We start from the raw sequence: 21,544 nt of genomic DNA, 5'->3' as shown, positions 1-21,544 counted from the left end.
TACGAATGAGAATGAAATCATGAGAATGAGAATTGTTGTTTCAAAAAATGGCTAGAAGAATCTCTCTAGAAGAAGGACGGTTGACTCCTTCGATGAAGATTAATATGGATCACCAAGGTAGTTTTTTGATACACAATTTAACGTTCGTTAGTATTGAAGTGGACTTGTTAGTATTGAAGTGGACGTGTTAGTATTGAAGTAGACACTTTAGTATTGAAGTAGACGTGTTAGTATGGAAGTGGACGCGTTAGTATTGAAGTGGACTTGTTAGTATTGAAATAGACGTGTTAGTATTGAAGTAGACACTTTAGTATTGAAGTAGACGTGTTAGTATGGAAGTGGACGCGTTAGTATTGAAATGGACGCGTTAGTATTGAAGAAGACTCGTTAGTATTGAAGTGGACGCGTTAAATGGAATCCAACTGACCAATGATTGTTAACCTTCAGTAAAAATTAAACAATGGACGCTCACCTTCTGAGAAAATTGACCTCATTGGTCAGTTGACCTCTAGAGAAAATTGACCTCATTGGTCAGTTGACCTCTAGAAAACTGACCTCATTGGTCAGTTTACCTCTAGAGAAAATTGACCTCATTGGTCAGTTGACCTCTAGAGAAAATTGACCTCATTGGTCAGTTGACCTCTAGAGAAAATTGACCTCATTGGTCAGTTGACTTCTAGATAAAATTGACCAATGAACGTTCATATCAACTGTTGTGATCATAAACATTCTATAGGAGATGCTTTAGACGAATTTCTTGTCGAAGATAGTCATATTCAAGACGATGGTGTAATCTTAAGGTAATTTCAGTTGTAATAGGAATGAAGCTCTAACAATTCAAAGAATAGCTTTTGTTGCAGGCATTTCTCGTTTCTCCCAAACTTTGTCTTGTGTTTCTATTATTCCTTAGAAACACGAAAATTGTTTTGTATTTCTTAAAAGTTTTATAATTGTTGAATTGATATCTTCAAAGAGATGTCTTTCTTTTTACGTAGTGTAGTTGATGATTTTACAATTCTTGAGTTACCAAGTGGTCAAAACCTTGTCATAAACTTTCTTACAACCTGGGGTGACCAGTATTACGTTGGATTAAATGGCGTCGAGATATTCAATAGCTCTGGTATACCTGTTCAGATATCATCAGTTAGTATTAAAGTCGTTTATCCCTTGATGTCGTTGTTTATCCTATAGTATCTATAGTATCATCGTTTATCCCATGATACGTATGTTTTATCATTATTTATCCCTGTGATATCTTTTGTATCATTATTTATCCCCGTGATATCTTTTGTATCATTATTTATCCCCGTGATATCTTTTGTATCATTATTTATCCCCGTGATATCTTTTGTATCATCATTTATCCCCATGATATCTTTTATCCTCGTGTATCCCGTGATATCTTTTGTATCAACGTTTGTCCCATGGTATCTTTTCAAGATCACAGCCAAACCATGTGATATCAAGGTTCTTCAAGAATACAACACAGACCCAAGGGTTGTATCAAATCTTATTGATGGAGTTTATTTCACAAGGTAATAATTTCAACTTAATCTTATCCACATTATTTGCCACGGACACTGGAGCGGTCAGCAATAGTCGATACGCCTTGCACACTGTTGGAAAGACGTTTTTGTGTTTGAAAGCAAATAACGCAACGTCTTGAAGGGATTTAGGTTCTGATTTAAGTTGTGTTGACACAATATTATTGAAAGTTTCCAACTCCAACAGCAGTATTTCTGCATCAACATCTTTTACCGCCTGTGGAAAAGACTACAAATTTCATTGACTGTTTCAGCCATCGGCCTTTCTAGCGGCAGCTGTAAGCTCTCTCAAGAGGTTTTATTTTGTCGATGCAATCTTTAATGTTATCGGTATACTCGGTGATAAGTGAGTCTAGAACCAAGTACATTTCCTTTCGGTAGAAATCTTTAAATGATATTTCTGTTGTTATTTCGGAATACTCGCCAATTCGTTTGGGTGGCTTTCTTGATCGATGATGACGAGTGTATTCTGCCATTACGTCTATTCCTACTTTGGTTCCAAATGCAACCATTGCCTCTATCTTCGAGTCTAATCCGTTCTCGTCACTTCGAATTTGTCTAAGGTTTTTTACTGTAGCATCAATCAGGTTAAGTGCATCTACTATATTTAGCTCCTCCTGCAGTTGTTTGGTTAGGATTTTGGTTTTGTCATTATGATTCGCATGAACATAAGAGCAAAAGAAAGTCGAAACTAAAAAATTTCTTTTTTATTCCATCGCCTTTAGCTTTTACTTTTGATTCTACATCTCGAGCATTGATAACTTTCACAATAGCATTTGGTATTACCTCATAACTTCTCCAGACAGCATCAATGGACTCAGAATTATAAACCCATCTCGTCTTTGAGAAGTTTCGAAACTTTAAATTGTTTTCAACATCTTTGCAACTTTCTTCTATAATTTTATTTCTTTTTGTGCTTTTGATAAAAAACACATATACGTCTTCTAGAGCGTCGTACATTGATGTAATTATTGAGCTATGTTTGCAACAATGCTCGTTGAATGTATTAGACCGATGTCCCTGGCACGGGATGTAAGGCACTTGTCGTTTTAAAATTTCTTGCGACACTTTTTGAGCACCATTTAGTCGTCCAGACATTGATGTTTTGAAATCGTATGTTTGAAATGCAAGCATATCTATATCGATTTCATTTTCCATTAAAGATTTTATGACATCTTTAGCCGTTCCAGCACCAGTTTTATCAAGGGTCTCTTTCATTTCAACCAGTCTCTCGCATGGGATGCCCATTTGGTTGACATATCTTACAGCAACGATAAGCTTGTCTTGATTCGATATATCAGGTGTAGTGTCTGCAGACACAGAAAATACACCGGCTGACTTAATTTCAGCACGAATTTCATCCCTCACAGGTTGAGCCAGCAAATGAAGCATCTCATTTTGTGCCTCTGAGCTTGTATATGTTGTACTGTATGGCTTGAGGTGCTGATCGTCCAGCCACAGCTTGAGAACAGGACAATGTCTTGAGAGAAGATTTACAATCTGAATGAAATTTCCGTCCTTGTCATCGCCTCCTCCTCTGAACGCCAATGACTGCCTTGCCAGAGTGCGAGCCACATCAAGTAGAATCAACATAATTTCCTTGTTCTTTTCATCATCACATCAAAATGGGCAGATGTTATTGAGAAAGGAGCAAAGTCAGCCAGAGCAGCTTGATGGGACTTGCTACTGAAGTGTTTATGAAGTTTTCCTTTCTTGTTTGCACCAACACTCCTCATTTTCTTCCATGATCGTACACCATTTATCCATGCTGGATCACTTTTTCTCGTCCTGGTCCACTTGGAAATAACGAGCATACAAAGGGAGCATACAAGGGAGCCTACAAGGCCATGTAAGTAATCGAATTGATCAGGTGACATCCTAAAATAGTGGAAATAACCTTCGTTGTCTCCATCTCGTAATTCCTTCACTAAAGTGAAAAATTCGCTATGTTGAGATCTCTTTTGGAATATCGGCCTGATCCAAAAACGTTTGCGGCATTTTTCACGCTGTCTTCTTCGACTTCGCAAATAGAGTAAAAGAATTGTTTGCTTTCTAGTCAAAGGACTCATTCTTCACTCCTTAAGCGTCCGCCATTTTTTTTCTTAGCTCGCTGAAAAACAGTTATCAAACAACGAGTACTCGAAACAGACACGAACAATTGCCAGTTCTCGCAGCGAGCTGCGAGTTGATTCGTGCGATAGGTGGAAATGAGGCTTTAGCTAATATATGAATCAAAACAGCGATAGCGACTTATAGCGACAGCGATAGCTTTATTTTGGAACAGCGACTGTTTTCTTCCAGTCTTCACTCCATTACTCGACACCAAAATCCATTGGTGTACCAGTGGATTTTGGTGTAGAGCAATAGAGTGAAGACCAAACGTTCAAAAGCGTTTGGTCTTCTTGCGTTAGGTCTTCTTGCGTCTTCTTGCGTCTTCTAAGCGTTTGGTCTTCTTGCGTCTTCTTGCGAAATGAGGCTAACAGCCTCATTTCCACCTATCGCACGAATCAACTCGCAGCTCGCTGCGAGAATTCGCAGACTCGCAACTAGTATTTTTTATGACCTAGCAGATAGTTCAGATTTTTCAACTATTTTTTTCTCACAGCTATGTCAAATAAAAATTCACCAATGAAAGAAAGGCTACTGATCACGTGGCATCGTTTTTAGCATTAGTTTATTATATTATTGTTAAATAATATTAATTTATTGCCTTATTTGTTGTCCGTTGTCCGAATCATAAAAATACGTGCTCAGAGAGTAAGACTCATCTAACTTTTTAAAACTTGAGAATGAAACGACTTTTAATATGAATTGACTTTATTTGTTTTAAAAGAGTATATTTATTTGTAATAATATATAATTTTAATGTTATATCATTTGCTGAGTGATGATAGTTCAAATGAAGAGGTAGACGTTAAGATTAAATCATGTAATACTTATTTCATTAGTCTTTTGATTGTTCAGAATAAAAATACGAATCTTTTTTAATACGAATCTTTCAATTGTCATTTATCCATCTGTTAAAAGCTGATTTTTGTATTTAATTTACTGGATGTGTCTTTTTTACAATGTCTTTATACGTTTAGGCTGCACAAAGTGAAAAGTCATCAAACTGTGATTCAGATAACCAAGAAGAGAGTTCTTATCAAATTTAATATCAAAAAAATGATGGGACCAGTAGGTTACCCAGAAATTATTTACAGAAGTAGTATTAAAGATTTACACGGTAAGTCAATTGCTATTATCAACCAGTCAGTATGTCTATAGCTCCTTTAAGTCAATGCTCAGCTTCAGATATAAGAGGGGAAATAAATGGATCACTTGTGCAGGACAGTTAAGAGTTCTATCACAACTTTTCATCAGTGTGAGAATATTCTTAATGAAGCGATAATAGATAATGATAGACACGTAAACGCGAAGCGCTTTTCATAAAAAGTGAAGCACATAGCAAAAAAAAAATACAAGATTTGTCTGTGAAACTTGTAAAAAATTGTTCAATTGTCATCAACAAAGCACAGCGAGATGAAATTGAAATTAGTGCCTAGTTTTAGAAGAAAGCACTAAAATTACTTCTCGTGATCCAAGCGAAAAGCCACGAGATATGAATGACGATCAAAGAACGTTTCTCATGCAACAAGGACCCTGTCAACCTAGATTGAAGTCTTTACCTGTAAATGAAACAAAAGCCAAAAATAGACCTAACAAATTTAATGCATCCTGGTACGACTCTTTCCCTCATCTTGAGTACAGTCAGAAGGAAAGAGCGATAAAAGTCGTGATGTCATTTGTTCAGAACAACGATTAGCGTTGACACTTCGCTATTTAGCATCAGGAGACAGCCCACGAAGTTTGTCTTTCAGTTATAGAATAGGAGTGACAACTGTACACAGAATTATTTCGAATACCTGTTTGGCAATTTGGAATGCTCTTTTGTCAAAAAGGATATTTGAAAGCTCCCAGTTCACCGTATGAGTGGTTAAAAATAGCTGATGAATTCAAAAGAATCTGGAACTTCCCTAATTGTTGTGGGGCCATTGATGGCAAGCACATAAAAATACAAGCACCAGCAGGATCAGGAGTTTGTACTATAATTATAAACACTGGCATAGCATTGTTCTCATGGCTATTGCTGCAGCAGACTATTCATTCATATTAGTTGACATTGGCGATAATGGTCGTCATAGTGATGGAGGTGTGTGATGAAGCATTTCCATTGATGAAAAATCTGATGCGTCCCTGCCCTGGCAAATTTCTACCACAACATGATCAAATTTTCAACTATCGCCTTTCCAGGGCCAGAAGAGTTGTTGAAAATGCATTTGGCATTGCTGCCTCAAGATTTCGAATATTGAGAAGGAAATTATTGCCAAACCTATGAAAGTTGAGAGGATTACCATGGCTGTAGTTGCACTTCATAATTTCCTGATAAAGTCGGAGGCAAAACAACCAGCATGTTCTAGACATTATTTACCCCATGGTTTTGTGGACAGTGAGGACAGGTATGATTAGATTCCTTAATTTTTTTCAAGAATACCATAATTCAAAAATTTTAATGAATCAATTTTGATGAACTCAAACTGATGTGAAATTTTCTTGACTTCTTAGACAAATTTGAGAAGAGATTTCATTTGCAAGAGAATTATTATCTTTATCCCCTTATTTTAGAAATGGAAAAATTTTATTGGGCTCATGGAGAGCCTCTGTGGAGAATGCACAAGGCTTAAAGTCAATTGGGAGACAAGGCTCAAATTTTTATAAGAAAGATGCCTCGGAAGTACGAGATCAATTTAAAGAGTATTTCATAAAACCAGAGGGTGAAGTTCCATGGCAGCAAAATCATATATCTTTTAATGAGAACCTTGAATGACTATGATTTATTCTTTCAACATTCTTTTCCTTATTGCATGGGTATTTTTCATTCTTACAAGTTTAACTATTGCTAATGTAAACTCAGTTTTTTTTTAAGGCAAGTGACATTTTAAGTAAATTTTATTAAATTAGATGTAGTTTATGTTAATATAGTTTGGAAAAAACCTTGTCTTGTTTCTTAAAACCAAAGCTGAAAGCAAATATATAGAATATAACATGTACAAACAGTAAAACAGCTCTCTTTTACAATTACATAATCATTTACAAAGAAATTCAACTTTATAACAATGTTTTAAGACAGTTTATGATATAGTTGATTTATTCTTTGTCTTTTTGGTCAAGGACTTGTGAAAAATTTGTCAAACTGGATTCCACTTGTGCTATCTTCATTTTGGCTAATGATTTGTGATAATTATCAAACTTGCTTAATGTGACTCCAACATATTTACTATATGCCATACAATCATCCTCTACTGAATTGCTTTGGTTTCCACAGGCATTGCCATTCTTTTCATCTGCTTTCAAAATTTTTAATATTTCTAGGTCAATTTTCGATCCACAGAAGTTTTTTTTTTTATGGGGAGTGCTTCAATTTTTTCTTCCAACTGGACTTAACTCCAACCCTCTCTTGTTTTCTCTGTAATTGGAGTTGATGTTAGTGCTCCAATGCTGTGTTTCTCAATTTCATTTGAATCACTCGTAACAATATCTTCCTCATCAATTTCATGAAGTTTTTCACTGCTTTGGTTGCAACTGAGGTTGCTTGAAGTGGCTCTGTGCAATATGGTTTCCCTGATGAAATCTATGCTTCTAAACCATTTCCATCTTATTTCTTTTCCTGTTCCAGAACGTGAAGGTAAATTCTGATTTCTTACATTTTCTGAAAAAAGTATCTCTTAATCCTTTCCATTTCGCTTGACATCATGGAACTTTGAAGACAAAATAGAAAAATAATTAAAAATTATACTGTTCTTTAGCAATTCTATAGCATTTTTTAGTGTTTTCGGACTGACCTGGTAGTTCAACTTCGTTTGCCACACATTGCCATGCATTTTCTTTTTGTGTTTTGCCTCTGTATCCACGGCTTTTAACCATGTACAAAACGTGAAATTTTCTTACTGTTTCGATTGAAAGTTCGATCTTTTTATCGCTCCATCTTTCGTTTCGTTGTGTATCCGACATTTGTAGTTTGTTTTTTGAAAAAAAATGGGGAAAATAACAATATCCTAAAAACAATGCCACGTGATCAGTAGCCTTTCTTTCATTGGTGAATTTTTATTTGACATAGCTGCGAGAAAAAAATAGTTGAAAAATCTGAACTATCTGCTAGGTCAGAAAAAATACTAGTTGCGAGTTTGCGAGTTCTCGCAGCGAGCTGCGAGTTGATTCGTGCGATAGGTGGAAATGAGGCTTAAAGCAAATATATGAATCCCCTCAAGACAGTAAAAACTGTATTGAGGGGATTCATATATTTTGCTTTAGCTAATGTTCTTCGAAGACCTATTCTTGTATTATGTCACCATTCTCATCATGGTGACTGTGATGTCCAAATTGCTGGTGTAGACCTTGGTGGCATATACTTACCACTGTTGGCTGACTCCGTAGATTGTATCAAAATTCCTCTTCCGATTGGCTATCACCATGGACACTTTACAGAACTTGTGATGGCAGAAAATAATGAAGGAGTACCATTAATGAAATATGATGGTGAGCCTATGAAAGTCCGTTGTTTGTTACCGGAGGAAAGCAATTACTCAGATCGATTACTACGTGAATATTTAAACTGTTTAAAGTTAGATTACACTGATGAAAATGGGTGTAAAATGGAAATACTTGTAGCGAAAATGCAAGCCTGTGATACTTAAATAGCCTTGTGGAAAGCCTTGCATGGACGCTGTTCCAACGTGGGCTTCAAGGTGTAATGTGAATAATAAAGCACTTTTATTTAAGAAAGGCTCTCTTATATACACGAGCTTATAAAACTAATAAACGTTTATAAGCTCAATAAACCTTTTATGTTTCTTTGAACTTTAGTCAGTGATGAAAAACGTCGTCTTTCTTTATCTGATGTCATCGACTATAAGCGTTTATTAAACGTTTGAGCTTATAAAGGATGTTTGTACTAAATAGCGTTTTGAAGAAAGTCAATGCAGTCGACTTATTAGATGAAAAACTATGCAAAATGAAAAATTCACATGGACTTCGCTGTGCGCATGCCTTATTATGTTGTTACACCAAAGAAAATGATAATTACGTTGCATATAACATACTCTTACATAGCCTTCTCTACCATGCTTGTCATTCAGGTTTCCCATGCCAATGACATCCACCATATCATCATGATGTTCTGTGTCCAAAGAACTGTTTTTCATCCGTTCATCAGCTACCTAAAATATTCGGTTACGCATAACTATTCACTTTAATTAAACAAGTAACAGCGTTGCAAGTAACTTTTAACTATAGCGATTAACTAGAAACTGTACTAGAAAGAACAAAAAGTCGAGAAATTGGGAGGGGGGATAAAATACCCGGATCGCCACCCAAAAAATATCAGCCCGCAAGCCCATGACTTATCGTGAATTTTAAAAGCAGTTACTCGAGTCACTAGAAGTACCTCTAGTGACTTCATCTCTAGTGCACTTCCAACATTTCCGTTTTCTGCTTCAAGACTTCAGCATTATGAGCTATCTCATTTTCAAGTCCCTGGAGATTTTTCTGTGCTTCCGAGGGTTTTTCGCGAACGCCCTTCAAACGCTTTTCGACATCATTGCGGCCAAGCCTTAGATCACCATTACACGCCTCTAACTGGTCGATGTGATCTTCTTGCTCCTTCAAAACTTGCTTCAATTCAGTCATGGTTACTGTACTTGCTTCAATTCAGTCACGGTTACTGTAACATACCCTCGTCATGCTCCATCATGAGACAGTCATGCTCGCGTTGAGAGGGGTGATCAATCATGCATCCATTGCAGTTCTTATTTACTTCAGCGCTTATCATTGCAGCAATTTCTTCAGCATAGCAGTCTAAAAGTTTATTTTCTAAAAACTTTGACGTACAGTTATTTCATTCTTTTCTGACTCCAAAAGCAATTTGTTCATTCTTCATGTCAGATCAATGTCTATATTCAATTCCATTTGTTTCAAGAGATAAAATGTAAACCTTTCGATAAAGTGTAAGCTATAAAATGCAATTACCTCGTTTTCTACCGTTTTTTACCTTCGATTGAGAAAAGGAAACGGATCTAATGTTACTTTGTCAATAGCATGCAACTTCCAGCTTTGTCGTATTTCCGATTTTCACGCCATCCAATGCCATGCCATGTTTATTAAACCCTATTTCCGGTTGACATGCGCACGCACCGATCAACTTCAGGGGACTGGAAACTAACTGGCACGGGTAAGAGCTCCGTGACAAAAGTGTGACAAAGCTGCACGATATCTACTGGCGGAAAAAGCCAATTTGGGTCACACAAATTTTCCACGTAGATTTCATTATTTAAAATGCATGATGGACGTACCATATCTAAACCATCAACAATTTTGAAAATTCGGCAATGTTTTGTGAAGGTGTTTTCTAAACTGTAAAGGACTTTTAGTACCTTGATGCCGTTGAAAAGTAACCATAACCAAAATATTATTGAATATTCAAAACAATCATGAGCTAATTTTCAAGACAAACATGCTGATTCAAACATATACTGTCAACAATTATACAGTAACAACATATCTGCAGTTTACAATTACCTGCAAGTACATGTCTTCACCACTGACTACAAAATATCAATGCGATTTTTTATTGCACTAACAATATAAACCTATTTATACGGGATGATCTAAACCTATCTATACGGGATAATCTAAACCAATCGTTTTCATAAGAGTGATCACGGCTGTTAAGGCATCACCATAAATGTTATCAGTCTTGTATCGTCCGCCCTTGTCATTTTGTTGTTTCATCTTCGTGTTCCGTTTCATCTCGATTTCAAACTTCCTTTTTGTGATGGAGTAAATCGAAGATATCTTCATTGCAGCGTTTTCTGTTTTCAGTAATTTCTAAAGCCGAATCAAAACAGACAAAAGTTGCTAAATTAATTCGACATTACAAAGAATGACTAACCCTTTAGAAGAAATACATGCAGGCAGCTCTTGTCCTAGAGGTTTACTTCTGCTTACCTTTCTTACGTTTTCGTGAGTACATAAAATTGTAAGTAGCTTTGCAACGCTGAATAAAATTTCCTTTTTCTCGCGAAAAATACACGCGAGTTCAAGTATGGTTTCCAATGCATTTTCTTCTGTTAAAACCACGGCATCCTGAGTGGCTGGACACTAAAAATGTGTTGCGCATATAGTTTATAGTCAAATTAAGAATTCCAAAGAGTATTTTGGTAAAAAAACATGGATTGTTTCGTGTTTTCATCAAAATGGTTTCTAATTGGATACATGATTACTTTAGCAAAAGTGTTTTGGTTTTTGTTTCAAGTCAGATATTAGAATAATGATAAAAAATTAGGTGCAACCATTATTTATGAAAGTGGCAATATCTTCACAGAAAATACTACAGTTTCTCAGTCATTTATCAATAACAACCAACAACTATGGTGGAAAAACAATGCAGAAAGCATGAAGTTTTGTTGAGTCACAAAACAATTAACCATGCAACAATTGGCAAAAACAACAAACTGATTACACTGCCAACGTTCAGTGACAGTAATGTTCAATAAATATCAATGGATCTCAGCCCAAACTCACCTTGGACACATTGGTGAAAATATCTAACGCCTGTTTGATCAATCCCATGTGAGGTAGACTCCTATTTGAGTCTCGGATAATTTGAAAAATAACACGGAGAGCGTTATTCTCAACCAGTTGTTGTGAACACTTGAATGTCCATCTTGTTGCAACCTCTGTCGAGAGAATGGAGTATAAGGGATAACCAATACACAGTAGGACACTTGGGTATATATCTTAGAAAAAAGGATGATCAATATACAGGTGTACAATTGGGTACATATCTTGGTATACGGTATGATCAATATACGTATAGTTTGATACATTTCATAGAATGAGGAATGATCAAATCAATATCCAAAAGGAAATTCGGGTACAAATCTTTTGATGCTGAAAAATACGGTTTGGAATGGGGAGGAAAAGCAAATGGACAGTATATAAGAATTCGGATAGAACTAAAGGCAATTATGTGATTGTATGGGCGTTGTAATTTGAACAAGATAATGGAGTGAAGATTGCAAAATTAAATAGTGCGACATACCAAGATTAACCAGAGCTTCACGGACCGTTGTTAAATTCTTACAATTTAGTAAATAGTCGAGTGCAGAACGAGTACGATTGCAAAGCTTCATGGACTCGGTGACGTTGGAATTAGCCACAATAATTCGCTCTCTTAGTTTTCTAAACTTCTTCGAGTTGAAGCGCTTTCGAACGTTGTAACCTCGCCACGTTCTCTTTATGGTGAGAAAGGAAAAAATTATTGGAACATGTAGAAATGTAAACTAGAGATCTTGAAAAAACAATTTAGGAAAGAAACGATTGGAACATGCAGAAATCTAAAGAACTTGAAAAACATTTTGCTGAGGGGCTTTGGAAGCTTTCAAAGGTTGCGAATGTCTCATGTTCGCGATGTGATACGTAACGCAAGAAACATAAAATAGTAAAAAAATATTTCATCAGTATTAGTTACTTTCAATTTTCTTTAGTTGTATTTCATTACATACAAGTGACTTGCATATTTTGTCAAAGTTCACACTATTTAAAATTTCTTTCTTCCTGGTGACCATTGCTTAATTTCAAAATTTTGTACACCAATAAAAACCCAGCATGCAATAGATCATACCGGTTAAAGCAAGAAGCTAAATTTTTGGGTGTCCTTTCTATAAGGTACAGCCACACTGTAAAGGTTTTTGGAAGAGCAGAAAGCTGGATACCCACTTAAGCCGCTTACTGTAGTTCATAGTTACCAAACAGATGGGTTTTATAAAATCGTCAACAATCACCAACATACCTGTATATTGATGATTGCTTTCATTTATTTTCGAGCAAACCTTCGAGCTAAAAAACATCTCACAACTGCCTGAATTCTTGTCGCTGACTGGTGCATTATGGTAAGTCGTGTACGCCATTTCTTTTGGAGAAGACGAATGAAATGCAGAGTTCGTAGATAGAATTTCCTCTGGAGTTTAGCTCGCCACCATCGCTACAATTACAGTAACAAAACAAGTAAAAACTATTTTGAGGGCAATAAACATTAAATTCATGAATTTAAGAAGACTGTTGCGTAAATACCTGTACTATCACCACGCTATCGATCTTAGCTTTCAACAGAGCAATCGCCATGGCTTTACGATATGCTCGTTGTAAACGTATTGCCATGAGATTGATGTGCGTTTTCGTGGCAAACCGTTTGACGACAAGAAAACGATGTCTCTTCTCTTCTCCCGTTTTAAGAGCACGATAATGCTGTTGAATACAAGCTGCGGCCTTCTTCATTTCTTTGTATTTCTTTCGTTGATGTGATCCCCTCCAGAAGGCTTGCAACAATACGGAGGCATTTCTCAGTTGTAAAAATTCCCGCCTTCTTTTGCAAGCCTTAAACCAACTCTGTATAGCAATAACTGAATGTCGCTTCAGCTGGAATGTTTGACGGTCTTTTCTACCAAAACGTTTTGCTCGCACGCGGTTTTGAATAACCAGTGTAGCTTTATGTAGTTCTTTATAAAAACGTCGTGTTTTCTTGCCACGAACATACGCTTGAATAATGTTGGTAGCGTGTTCTATTTTAAGATAACGTATTCTTTGTGTGTGACATCGTACCAAACTCTGAATTAAAACAGCTTTACATTTCAGTTTTAAAAATTTCACTCTCTGTTGCTTCCCAAGAACTCTGGCACGTTCCGCTCTTTGAATAATTATGGCAGCTGTACGCATTGTTTGGTAAGTTTTGCGCGCTCGTTTCACACGGAAACGTGTTTGTGCAATGATTACCGCATGTCGTAATTTGCAATAGCGTGTTCGCTGTGAGTGCATTCTTATAAGACTTTGAATACGCACAGTACTATTTCGTTTTTTTCATGAATTGAATCCGTTCTCGTTTTCCCAACATCCGTGCTCGTTGTGCACGTTGTAACACGATAACAGCTGAACGTGATCTTTGAAACACTTTTCGTGCATGTTTCCCACGCAACATAGCTTGAAGCTTTATAATGGTGTTTCGAGTAAGCATGTAACTCATTTCATCGCGTTTTGCACGAAATAAACTCTGCATAGAAATGGTGTATTTTTTTCAGCTTTAAATATGATGTTCTTTCTTCTTTTCCACGTATTCTCGCTCTTTCTCTGGTTTGAAGTATTACAATGGCTTTGCGTAGTTTCTCATATCTATTTAAGGCTATTATTCCACGGATAAAGCTCTGAATCTCTATGGTAGCTTGTCTTATAAGTTCATACGCCTTCCGTGCTCTATAACCTCGATAGCAACTTTGCATTTTTATAGCACTTACTTTCATCTTTAAGAACATCTTTCTTTGTCTGCAACCAATCACAACTGCTCTACGATGACGTTGAACAACCAACGCAGTAGTTTTTAGACTTCTATATCTCTCAAATGCTTGATTCCTTCGAGTTAGAGCTTGGACAAAGATTATGGCATTTTTTATCCCCCTATACTCGGTTGCCTGCCGGTGTCCGCGATAGTACGACTGTATCACGATGGCAGAACGGATCCTGGCGACATGAGCTCGAGCTAAGTGACCACGATAGGAAGCTTGTATAAGTACAGAGGATCTTTTCAAAAGAAGATAATACTGACGAATGCTCCTGGCCGCCATATTAGCACGAAGTCGTTTCTGAAGGACCAAAGCAGCATTTTTTTGAGAAGAAACAGCTTCCAAAATTTTGTTGACCAAACGACGTTGTCTGTACCTACGGTAACCATGTTGAATTATAATACAAGATCTTTTCAATTTTTTATAGTGATCTCGTTCCTTCTTGCCAAGTATTTTTGCTCTGTAACAAGTCTCGATAAAAATTGCCGTTTTTCTCAAGGTGATGTATCTTTTACAGTTCACCCACAAACGGAAATAACATTGTATCCGTACAACACATGCACGTTGATATAAATACCTTTGTCTTGCAACATGCATCTTCCAGTAACTTTGAATACGTGTAGCAGCGCGTTGTCGTTCAATTTTGCGACGTGCTAACCAGCCACGTGTGAACGCCTGCATGGCCACGATCGCACTCCTTGTTTTAAGGAACATCCTCCGTTCCACTTTGGCCCAATAACTTGCTCTATAATATAACTGGATTGTTCCAATCGCTTCGCGCATGCTCTGATATCGTTTTCTGCATAACCATCTTCTTACATTAGCCTGAATGGTAATACAAGCACCTCGTTGTAGATGATATCTTTTTTTAATCATCAAACCTTTCTTGTGGGCACGATAACGTTCCTGAATGACAAAGGCAGCTTCACATGTTTTTAGATACTTCTTACGCGCCTGCATGCCACGTACAGCGGATTGAAGAGAAATAATTTTCCTTAGGATATCACTGTAGTTTCTTCTTGCAATAAAACCACGGACCTGTGATTGGAGAAATTTCACTGACCGTCGTTTTCTTTGGTAGTCAATCATCGCTTTTCTGCCCAAAGTTGTGGCTCGTCGCCTTCTTTGAAGTAAGAGAACACAACGAGTCACCCTTAGGTGACGCTTTCGAGTTGAATAACCTCTGTAAGCACTCTCAATTTTGATAGCAGCATCATTCATTATTTTCAACTTTTTCCTCACCAAATAACCACGTAGAGAAGCTTGTAAAGCGATAATAGCTTGTCGTTTAGTCTGGTACTCCATAGTATGAAGTCGACACAGTTGATTGGCTCGCACCAGTCTCTGAAGGTGTACAACCGTGTTTTTCAAGTGCTCATATTTCTTCTTTGCGATTCTCATACGTAGACAAGTTTGTATTTTCATAACAGCGTTTCTAGACTTATGGTAGCTAATCTTCTGGACGATACCTCTCCAGAATGACTGAATTGTAACTGCAGCTCGTTTTCTGTGTGCTATCCTGCGAGCCAGCAGTCCTCTGGTGAAAGACTGAATGGTGATTGCGCATGCTCTCATGTGTTGATATTCCGCTCTTGATTTGCGAGCGTTGAGCAAGGCTCGCCAACGAGTTTGAATAACTTTTACAGAGCTTTTAACACGTTCGCATTGTCTTCTGCATAATCTTCCACGAACAAAACCTTGAAGGCGTACGGTTGTAGTTCGCTTTTGTATGAATTCCTTGCGGGCAATTCGAGACTTGCGGGTTGCACGATACTTTTGTTGTATAACAATGGCCGACACACGCAAAGTTGAGTACATATTTCTCTGTTGATAACCTCTGTACACAGCTTGTATTCTTACTGTAGCATTTCTCAGTCTTCTCATTTCCTTCTCAATGCCCAGCCACGTGTGTGCTTCTGCATGGTCACGATTGCATCACGTGTTAAATTATATTCGTTTTAATCCGATGACCTAGATTCCATGCACGATACCGTCTCTGTAGAATGATGGCACTTTCCTTCAAACATACATATCGAGACCGTGTGACGTAACTGCGAAACGAAGATTGTATGAGAACGGCTGCAAGGACTTTCTGTCTAAGTTCTTGACGAAAGCGATGACCGCGTACAACAGCCTGGAGTTTGATGATTGATCTACGGGTATCTAAGTATTGAGCACGAGCGATGAGCATTTCTCGAAATGCACGATAACGCATTTGCAGAACAACTGCAGCAAATCTCATTTTAAGTATTGTCTTTTCATGATATAACCACGAACTCTGGATTGGATAAGAAAGATACAAGTCCTCTGTTTACTATAGTTCATACGAACTTGATATCCTTTCCATAATGCTTGAAGTTTGATTATGGCGTTTCTAGTGTTCTTGTATTTTTCTTGAACATCTTTTGACAATACATAAGCTCGATAATGGCATTGCAGGACTCGTGAAGCATCATCCCTTTGTTGCAGTTTTGCCATCAACTTCTCTCTGTAACGTTTCTGCAGAAAGGAAACGCTCGCTTTCAGATTTCGATAATGTCGTTGAACGATAAATTTTCTCACTTCAGTCTGGATAACCAATGCAGCCTGTTTCTGCGCTAAAAATTCGCGCCTTGTTAGATAGCTAAGCCATCGAGACTGAATAATTCGTGCCGCTTTTATTTTCTCTACATGACGTCTTGCCATCTTGCCACGATACAGTGATTGCAGACGCAAGGTAGCCATCCTGAGATCTTTAAAATGCTGTCTAGTCTTCTTTGCAACGAGATAGGACAGGTAGCATGTCCGGATGATATTTACAGCCTGGTGTCGACGATGGAGATTACGTCTTACAAGAAAACCACGAACGTATGCTTGGATTATTCTAGCCGAATTGAAGATGAGAACTTTCTGTTTTCTTTGCATCATCAACCTGGCATGTTTCTAAAATGACACCATCAAAATTATACAATAAACCTGTATAGAACACAGCACTAACTCGTACCTACCTGGATAACACAGGCAGCATAATTCCTTCGCTAAAACACGAAAAAAAAAAAGAAGAAAAATTTCTTACATAGCAAATTACTATAGATTGCTTTGCAACTTAGACAAAATTAAAAAACAAACAATTTCCACATTCACCACATTCACTGTGTTATCCTCATCCACAACGAAAAACTTGTCATTGTCATCAATGTGTCCCGAGTTGCAACTCGTCAATTCTGCATCATCCTCTTTCGATGCGGGAGACTTGAAATGAGGAAAAATTAAATGTACGTAAGAAATATGTCCTCCAAATGCAATAACCAATAACACTAGAATGCTGTCTGGTAATATCGGGGGATAGGTATTCCTTTTTATAGGGGAGGGTATTTACTTTTGGGGAGGGTATAAACCTTTTGGGGGTGGTATTGACATTTGGGAGAAGTACTCACATTGTTAGGGCAAGGGGTATTCACTTTTCAAAACATACACATTTGTTTAACAACAATCTGATGTTTCTGTTCAATGTGCGCATATGAATGCACCTAAAAATAACGCGAACGACAAAATTAGCACTTACAATCGCCTTTTCCTTCTCATCATAAAATACACCTTTCTTTAACGGGACTGAAGATGTTTGTTGACTTGTATTCCACAGTTCCTGGTATGGATACACGCAAATTTTTATCGAGCTAATCCCTCAAAAATAGTGCAATAGCCTTAAAAACAAAGTTAAGCTATGCACACATGTGGGTCCAATAACTATCTAAACTATTCTGCATTTACAAGACGCCCTTCATTACATTGCATGTCACGTGACTGTGCTTAATGAGCAAAGTAAAGTCCAAAGATCGTGCACCGAAAACCATTTTGCAGTGAATACTTTATCCTCAAAAACTCTTTTAAAACAATTTTCTGACCCGTACACATTCCACCCAACCGATAATTCAACACGCTTGTAACTTTTCTGTTTTACATAAATAGGTTAGCGATATTTTCGACGATGTAACTTTTATTTCGTCTTTAAGTGAGGATTAACGCTTCATTTTATGCAACTATATATCGATGAATTATACAAGGTCTTTGTTGTACTGATAACATCACGAAGTACAAAATGCTATAAATTTTCGATCGCAATGCACTGAGCGAGCGACGTATCAAATAGAGCAAAAATACAACAATCTTGATTACTCAAATGACAAACTGCATTTTAATTTAAGTTCGCAGAAAATTTTTGGCCTTGCTTTCGCTTTGAATAATTCTCAAGCACGAACATCAGTTATTTATCAGCGCATGCGCAGAAGACATGACAAATATTCAAACGGTCATTACGTTTTGAAAAAAATTAATTCGTAATCTTTACACAAACAACCAATCAGAAAGTTTAAGATAATTTTGAAACCGCACAAAATTCATAAACCTTTTACTGTCAAAGAAATGATCAATACATGAAATCAAATATCCTTTGCGTACCTCGATGGTAGTTCGCATGCCATTCCTGTTTTCTTTCCATCTGACATACAAGTTCTTCCGCGCAAGTAATTTGTTGCACAGACCAAGTTTGAGAAGGATTTCCCCCCAGAAGCTGTTCGAGTCTCTGTAAGAGTCTCTGTTGCCAGACACATTTGACATGGCTGCAGCAATTGCATTTACGTCAAACGTGTATTTTGCTGGACGACCAGCATTGCGCTTTCTTATGTTTTGTGATGTAGCCATGATCACGATCTATCGTACGATGGTTAAGCTACTTCTATTTATACACGATATTACGTATGGATATATTTGTTTCTTTACTAAATATGGTTAATTATGGTTATGGTTAATATGGTTAATTTACAATCAACGGAAAGCTATTAGGAACTATAAAAAATATTGTCATTATTGCACATAAGTATCTCTTAAAATAATCATTTAGTTAGTTACACTTGACTTAGTTATTTACTAATGACAGGAAGAATATGAGAGCACTTGTTACAGAGCATCTTAACACCCCACTTGCTCTTATGTTCTAAGCATCCTACATTTTATTAATTTTTTATTATTATTATTATTATTCCTAAACTGATAATTACCTTTGGCCTTACTTATGCGCACTTTAGAATTTCTGCCGTACGTTTCCTAATATTGCCTGCCTAAATTTATTCAATTTATTTTTGCTTGTTGGTTTTGTAAAAATATATGCTATGTTGTCTTCACTAGGTACATATTTTAAACTAACTCTTCCTTGCTGAATTTCTGATCTGATAAAGTGGTATCTAATGTCGATATGTTTGATCTTTGATGATGAACTAGGTTTTTAGCTAGATTCATTGCTCCTTGGTTATCTATTAAAAGAAAAGTACGGTGGCCCGTATCTGCAATTCACAAATTAATTTGTCAATGCACAAACATTCTCTTAAATTCAAAAACAATGTATTTGATACAAAAATAATATGCTGAATGCACAACAAATTTGCCACGATGCAAATCAAACTAAAAGTTATAAACAAATTGAATATTGCAATGCAAAATAAAACTGAAAAAATGCACGAAATCAGTTTTCGCAATGCAAAATCAAAGTTCAATAACAAAGCCTACCGGTCATATCACCAGGAGACTAGGAACAACAAATTTTAACCGGGGGGTGACAATAAAAGGATTTTTGTTTATTGCCTTGTAAATTAAAACTACCACAAACTAAAATGCAGGAAAACGAAGAAGCTCCTAAAGGCGAAGACGATGTAATTAAGAACTATTTTACGCAAGGTTTTGCAAATGAAAAAATCCTGCTTCTCTTAAGGCGATATCATGATATTAATATGTCTTTACGAACTTTACACACAAGACTTCGAGCGCTTGGTTTACGAAGAAAAAACAATGAGTTTGATTTGAACAGTGTTCGCCAGCGTATTCGGCAGGAGCTTGATGGACCTGGAAATTCCAGTGGTTATCGTTCCATTACTCATACCTTGAAGCTAGAAGGGATGCAGGTTCCTTTGTGGTTGTAAACCGAAAGGCCAAAGCGCAGCTTGGTACAAAAATAAAGAAGGCTGTAAGTTCCATAAACTTCCATTGCTAATCAAGAGTTAGTGTAAATATTGCTAAAGTCATTCTTATTGCATTCTGTATACAACTGAGAGGTATTTTGCAAAAAGAAGTTAAAAATCTCAGTTAAGAAGCATAAAATCTCAAAATACCAAGCTAAAACTCAACATTATATGATTCTTAGAACAAACTTAGCTACTATTTGTTTACAATATGTCAGAAGTGGTAAACTTTTGTATTTTTCAACAATCTCTTTCATAGGTTGTGATTATTGTTAATCTTCAGTTAAGGCTTTATGCTCAAGATCATGTTTTACAGTTCAAGAAAGAATATTTTTCAGTGAGTCATTTCAGAAGCCAGAAAGCTGGGGTTTTTTGCTTGGGTTGAAACTTTGTTTTATTGTAAATTTGATTAGCAAGGACTTTCATAGATAAAAGTTGTCTTTGTCATACCATGAAAAGGAGAGTGAAAGAGTTCTGGCACATTGATTGAAAAAGTGATCCTGTATATATATTTCTCAACAAGAAATGTAGTTATGATTCTGATCTATACATACTAATTTACTAATTTACTCTGTGTCCTTTGATAAAAGTTTATAATGTTGATTTACAATAAAGAATATCTGAATTATTTTTGAAGTCATTCTTTATATAATCAATGCATGGAAACAGCAACTAAAGATGGTTTCGGGACATTGGTATGTAATAGAGACAAGATCCTCTGCTAGAAGTAAGTGAGCAAGCACTTTAATGTTTAGTGCAGCTTCTACAAAACCAAAAAAATGTTTTGTCCTTCTATATTTAAAAAGAGAAATTTCAGAATTCTACTCTTCCAAAGTAAAGAATGGACTTCACTTATCCTATGTGGACTGACCTTGTAGAAAGAGTGGTCAAAACAATGAATCAAAGTAATTCTTGTGTTTAGTGAGTCTAATAGCCTGATTGCAATACTTTTAAAACATTATTTTTGCTCTTGCATCACTTAAAGCAGGTTAATCAGAAAGGCATGTAATTTATGGCATCTGTAACATAGCTGTAAGCTGCTAAATGTTTGTTCTACAATTTTGACATTTATCTTAGGCCTATGCATAATGATGTGCCTCTTTAAAAGCTTATTAACAAAAATTCTTTAGTGGTAATGATCAATTTCTTACCAAGTTTTAGTGTTTAAGGAAAAATTATGGAAAGATGCGTTGCCATCCTTCGAAAAGTGAAGTTGCGCACGATTTAAGTCATTTAACCATGAGTTCTTAAAACTGAAAAGATTTAGGTCTAAAACAGGCTTCTCCTATGTTGATACATAAGTGCAAAGGTGACAGTTTAGGTTTGCTTCCAAAATTTTCGACAGAATTCTTCATTTTAAACTTACATTTTACTTGGACTTTATTAAAGGGGAAGTCAGACCCCAAAAAAACTTTTTATCAAATGAAAGATTTTATTTTTACAAACCATATTCCAAAGTTTGAAAGCTCCAATCAAAATTATACCGGAGATATGAAACCACAAAATCATGAAATTTTGCTGTAAAAGCTGCAGCCATTGTATACATGCGAGCGAAGCCGCAATCGAGCAGCGGCTTACGTTC

The 21,544-nt window shown here is 36.5% G+C and overlaps 3 protein-coding genes and 2 long non-coding RNA genes across 7 annotated transcripts; 2 read left to right on the top strand and 3 right to left on the bottom strand.

Annotated features, from left to right (window-relative positions):
• LOC124453944 (katanin-interacting protein-like) lies at nucleotides 1-5,583 on the top strand. 2 transcript variants are annotated; one of them, XM_047004770.1, is made up of 6 exons: nucleotides 1-117; nucleotides 737-800; nucleotides 996-1,143; nucleotides 1,441-1,535; nucleotides 4,631-4,770; nucleotides 5,130-5,583. In XM_047004770.1, exons 1-6 carry the CDS (start codon nucleotides 48-50, stop codon nucleotides 5,147-5,149), a joined length of 537 nt encoding a protein of 178 aa, XP_046860726.1. In that variant the 5' UTR covers nucleotides 1-47; the 3' UTR covers nucleotides 5,150-5,583. The 2 variants fall into 2 exon arrangements, with proteins under 2 accessions (XP_046860726.1, XP_046860725.1); XM_047004769.1 differs by lacking the exon at nucleotides 5,130-5,583 and having other exon boundaries at nucleotides 15-117; nucleotides 4,631-4,872.
• A 322-nt stretch (nucleotides 5,584-5,905) lies between these two features.
• On the top strand, nucleotides 5,906-6,685 carry LOC124453952. The gene is made up of 2 exons (XR_006951264.1): nucleotides 5,906-6,043; nucleotides 6,210-6,685. It is a non-coding gene; the product is annotated as an uncharacterized LOC124453952 (long non-coding RNA).
• Nucleotides 6,686-10,191: 3,506 nt separating this feature from the next.
• Nucleotides 10,192-15,848, bottom strand: LOC124453943. 2 transcript variants are annotated; one of them, XR_006951261.1, is made up of 6 exons: nucleotides 12,714-15,848; nucleotides 12,433-12,624; nucleotides 11,683-11,875; nucleotides 11,163-11,317; nucleotides 10,587-10,739; nucleotides 10,192-10,466 (listed from the first exon to the last, which is right to left on the bottom strand). XR_006951261.1 is itself a non-coding variant. In XM_047004768.1 (6 exons), the coding sequence occupies exons 2-6, from the start codon at nucleotides 12,454-12,456 to the stop codon at nucleotides 10,257-10,259; spliced, it is 735 nt and encodes a 244-aa protein (XP_046860724.1). In that variant the 5' UTR covers nucleotides 12,457-12,624; nucleotides 12,714-13,663; the 3' UTR covers nucleotides 10,192-10,256. The 2 variants fall into 2 exon arrangements, 1 of the variants encoding a protein (XP_046860724.1); XM_047004768.1 differs by having other exon boundaries at nucleotides 12,714-13,663.
• A 362-nt stretch (nucleotides 15,849-16,210) lies between these two features.
• LOC124453941 (abnormal spindle-like microcephaly-associated protein homolog) lies at nucleotides 16,211-18,700 on the bottom strand. Its single transcript, XM_047004767.1, has 5 exons — nucleotides 18,410-18,700; nucleotides 17,517-17,597; nucleotides 17,096-17,203; nucleotides 16,960-16,989; nucleotides 16,211-16,894 (listed from the first exon to the last, which is right to left on the bottom strand). The coding sequence occupies exons 1-5, from the start codon at nucleotides 18,650-18,652 to the stop codon at nucleotides 16,211-16,213; spliced, it is 1,146 nt and encodes a 381-aa protein (XP_046860723.1). The 5' UTR covers nucleotides 18,653-18,700.
• A 1,744-nt stretch (nucleotides 18,701-20,444) lies between these two features.
• Nucleotides 20,445-21,530, bottom strand: LOC124453954. Its single transcript, XR_006951266.1, has 2 exons — nucleotides 21,409-21,530; nucleotides 20,445-20,725 (listed from the first exon to the last, which is right to left on the bottom strand). It is a non-coding gene; the product is annotated as an uncharacterized LOC124453954 (long non-coding RNA).
• Nucleotides 21,531-21,544: the final 14 nt, after the last annotated feature.

The sequence above is a fragment of the Xenia sp. Carnegie-2017 genome, unplaced genomic scaffold (genome assembly GCF_021976095.1).
Source record: "Xenia sp. Carnegie-2017 unplaced genomic scaffold, XeniaSp_v1 HiC_scaffold_26, whole genome shotgun sequence".
Lineage (NCBI taxonomy): Eukaryota > Metazoa > Cnidaria > Anthozoa > Malacalcyonacea > Xeniidae > Xenia > Xenia sp. Carnegie-2017.
Note: the sequence above shows the minus strand (reverse complement) of the source record. Positions and strands in the feature narration are given on the sequence as shown.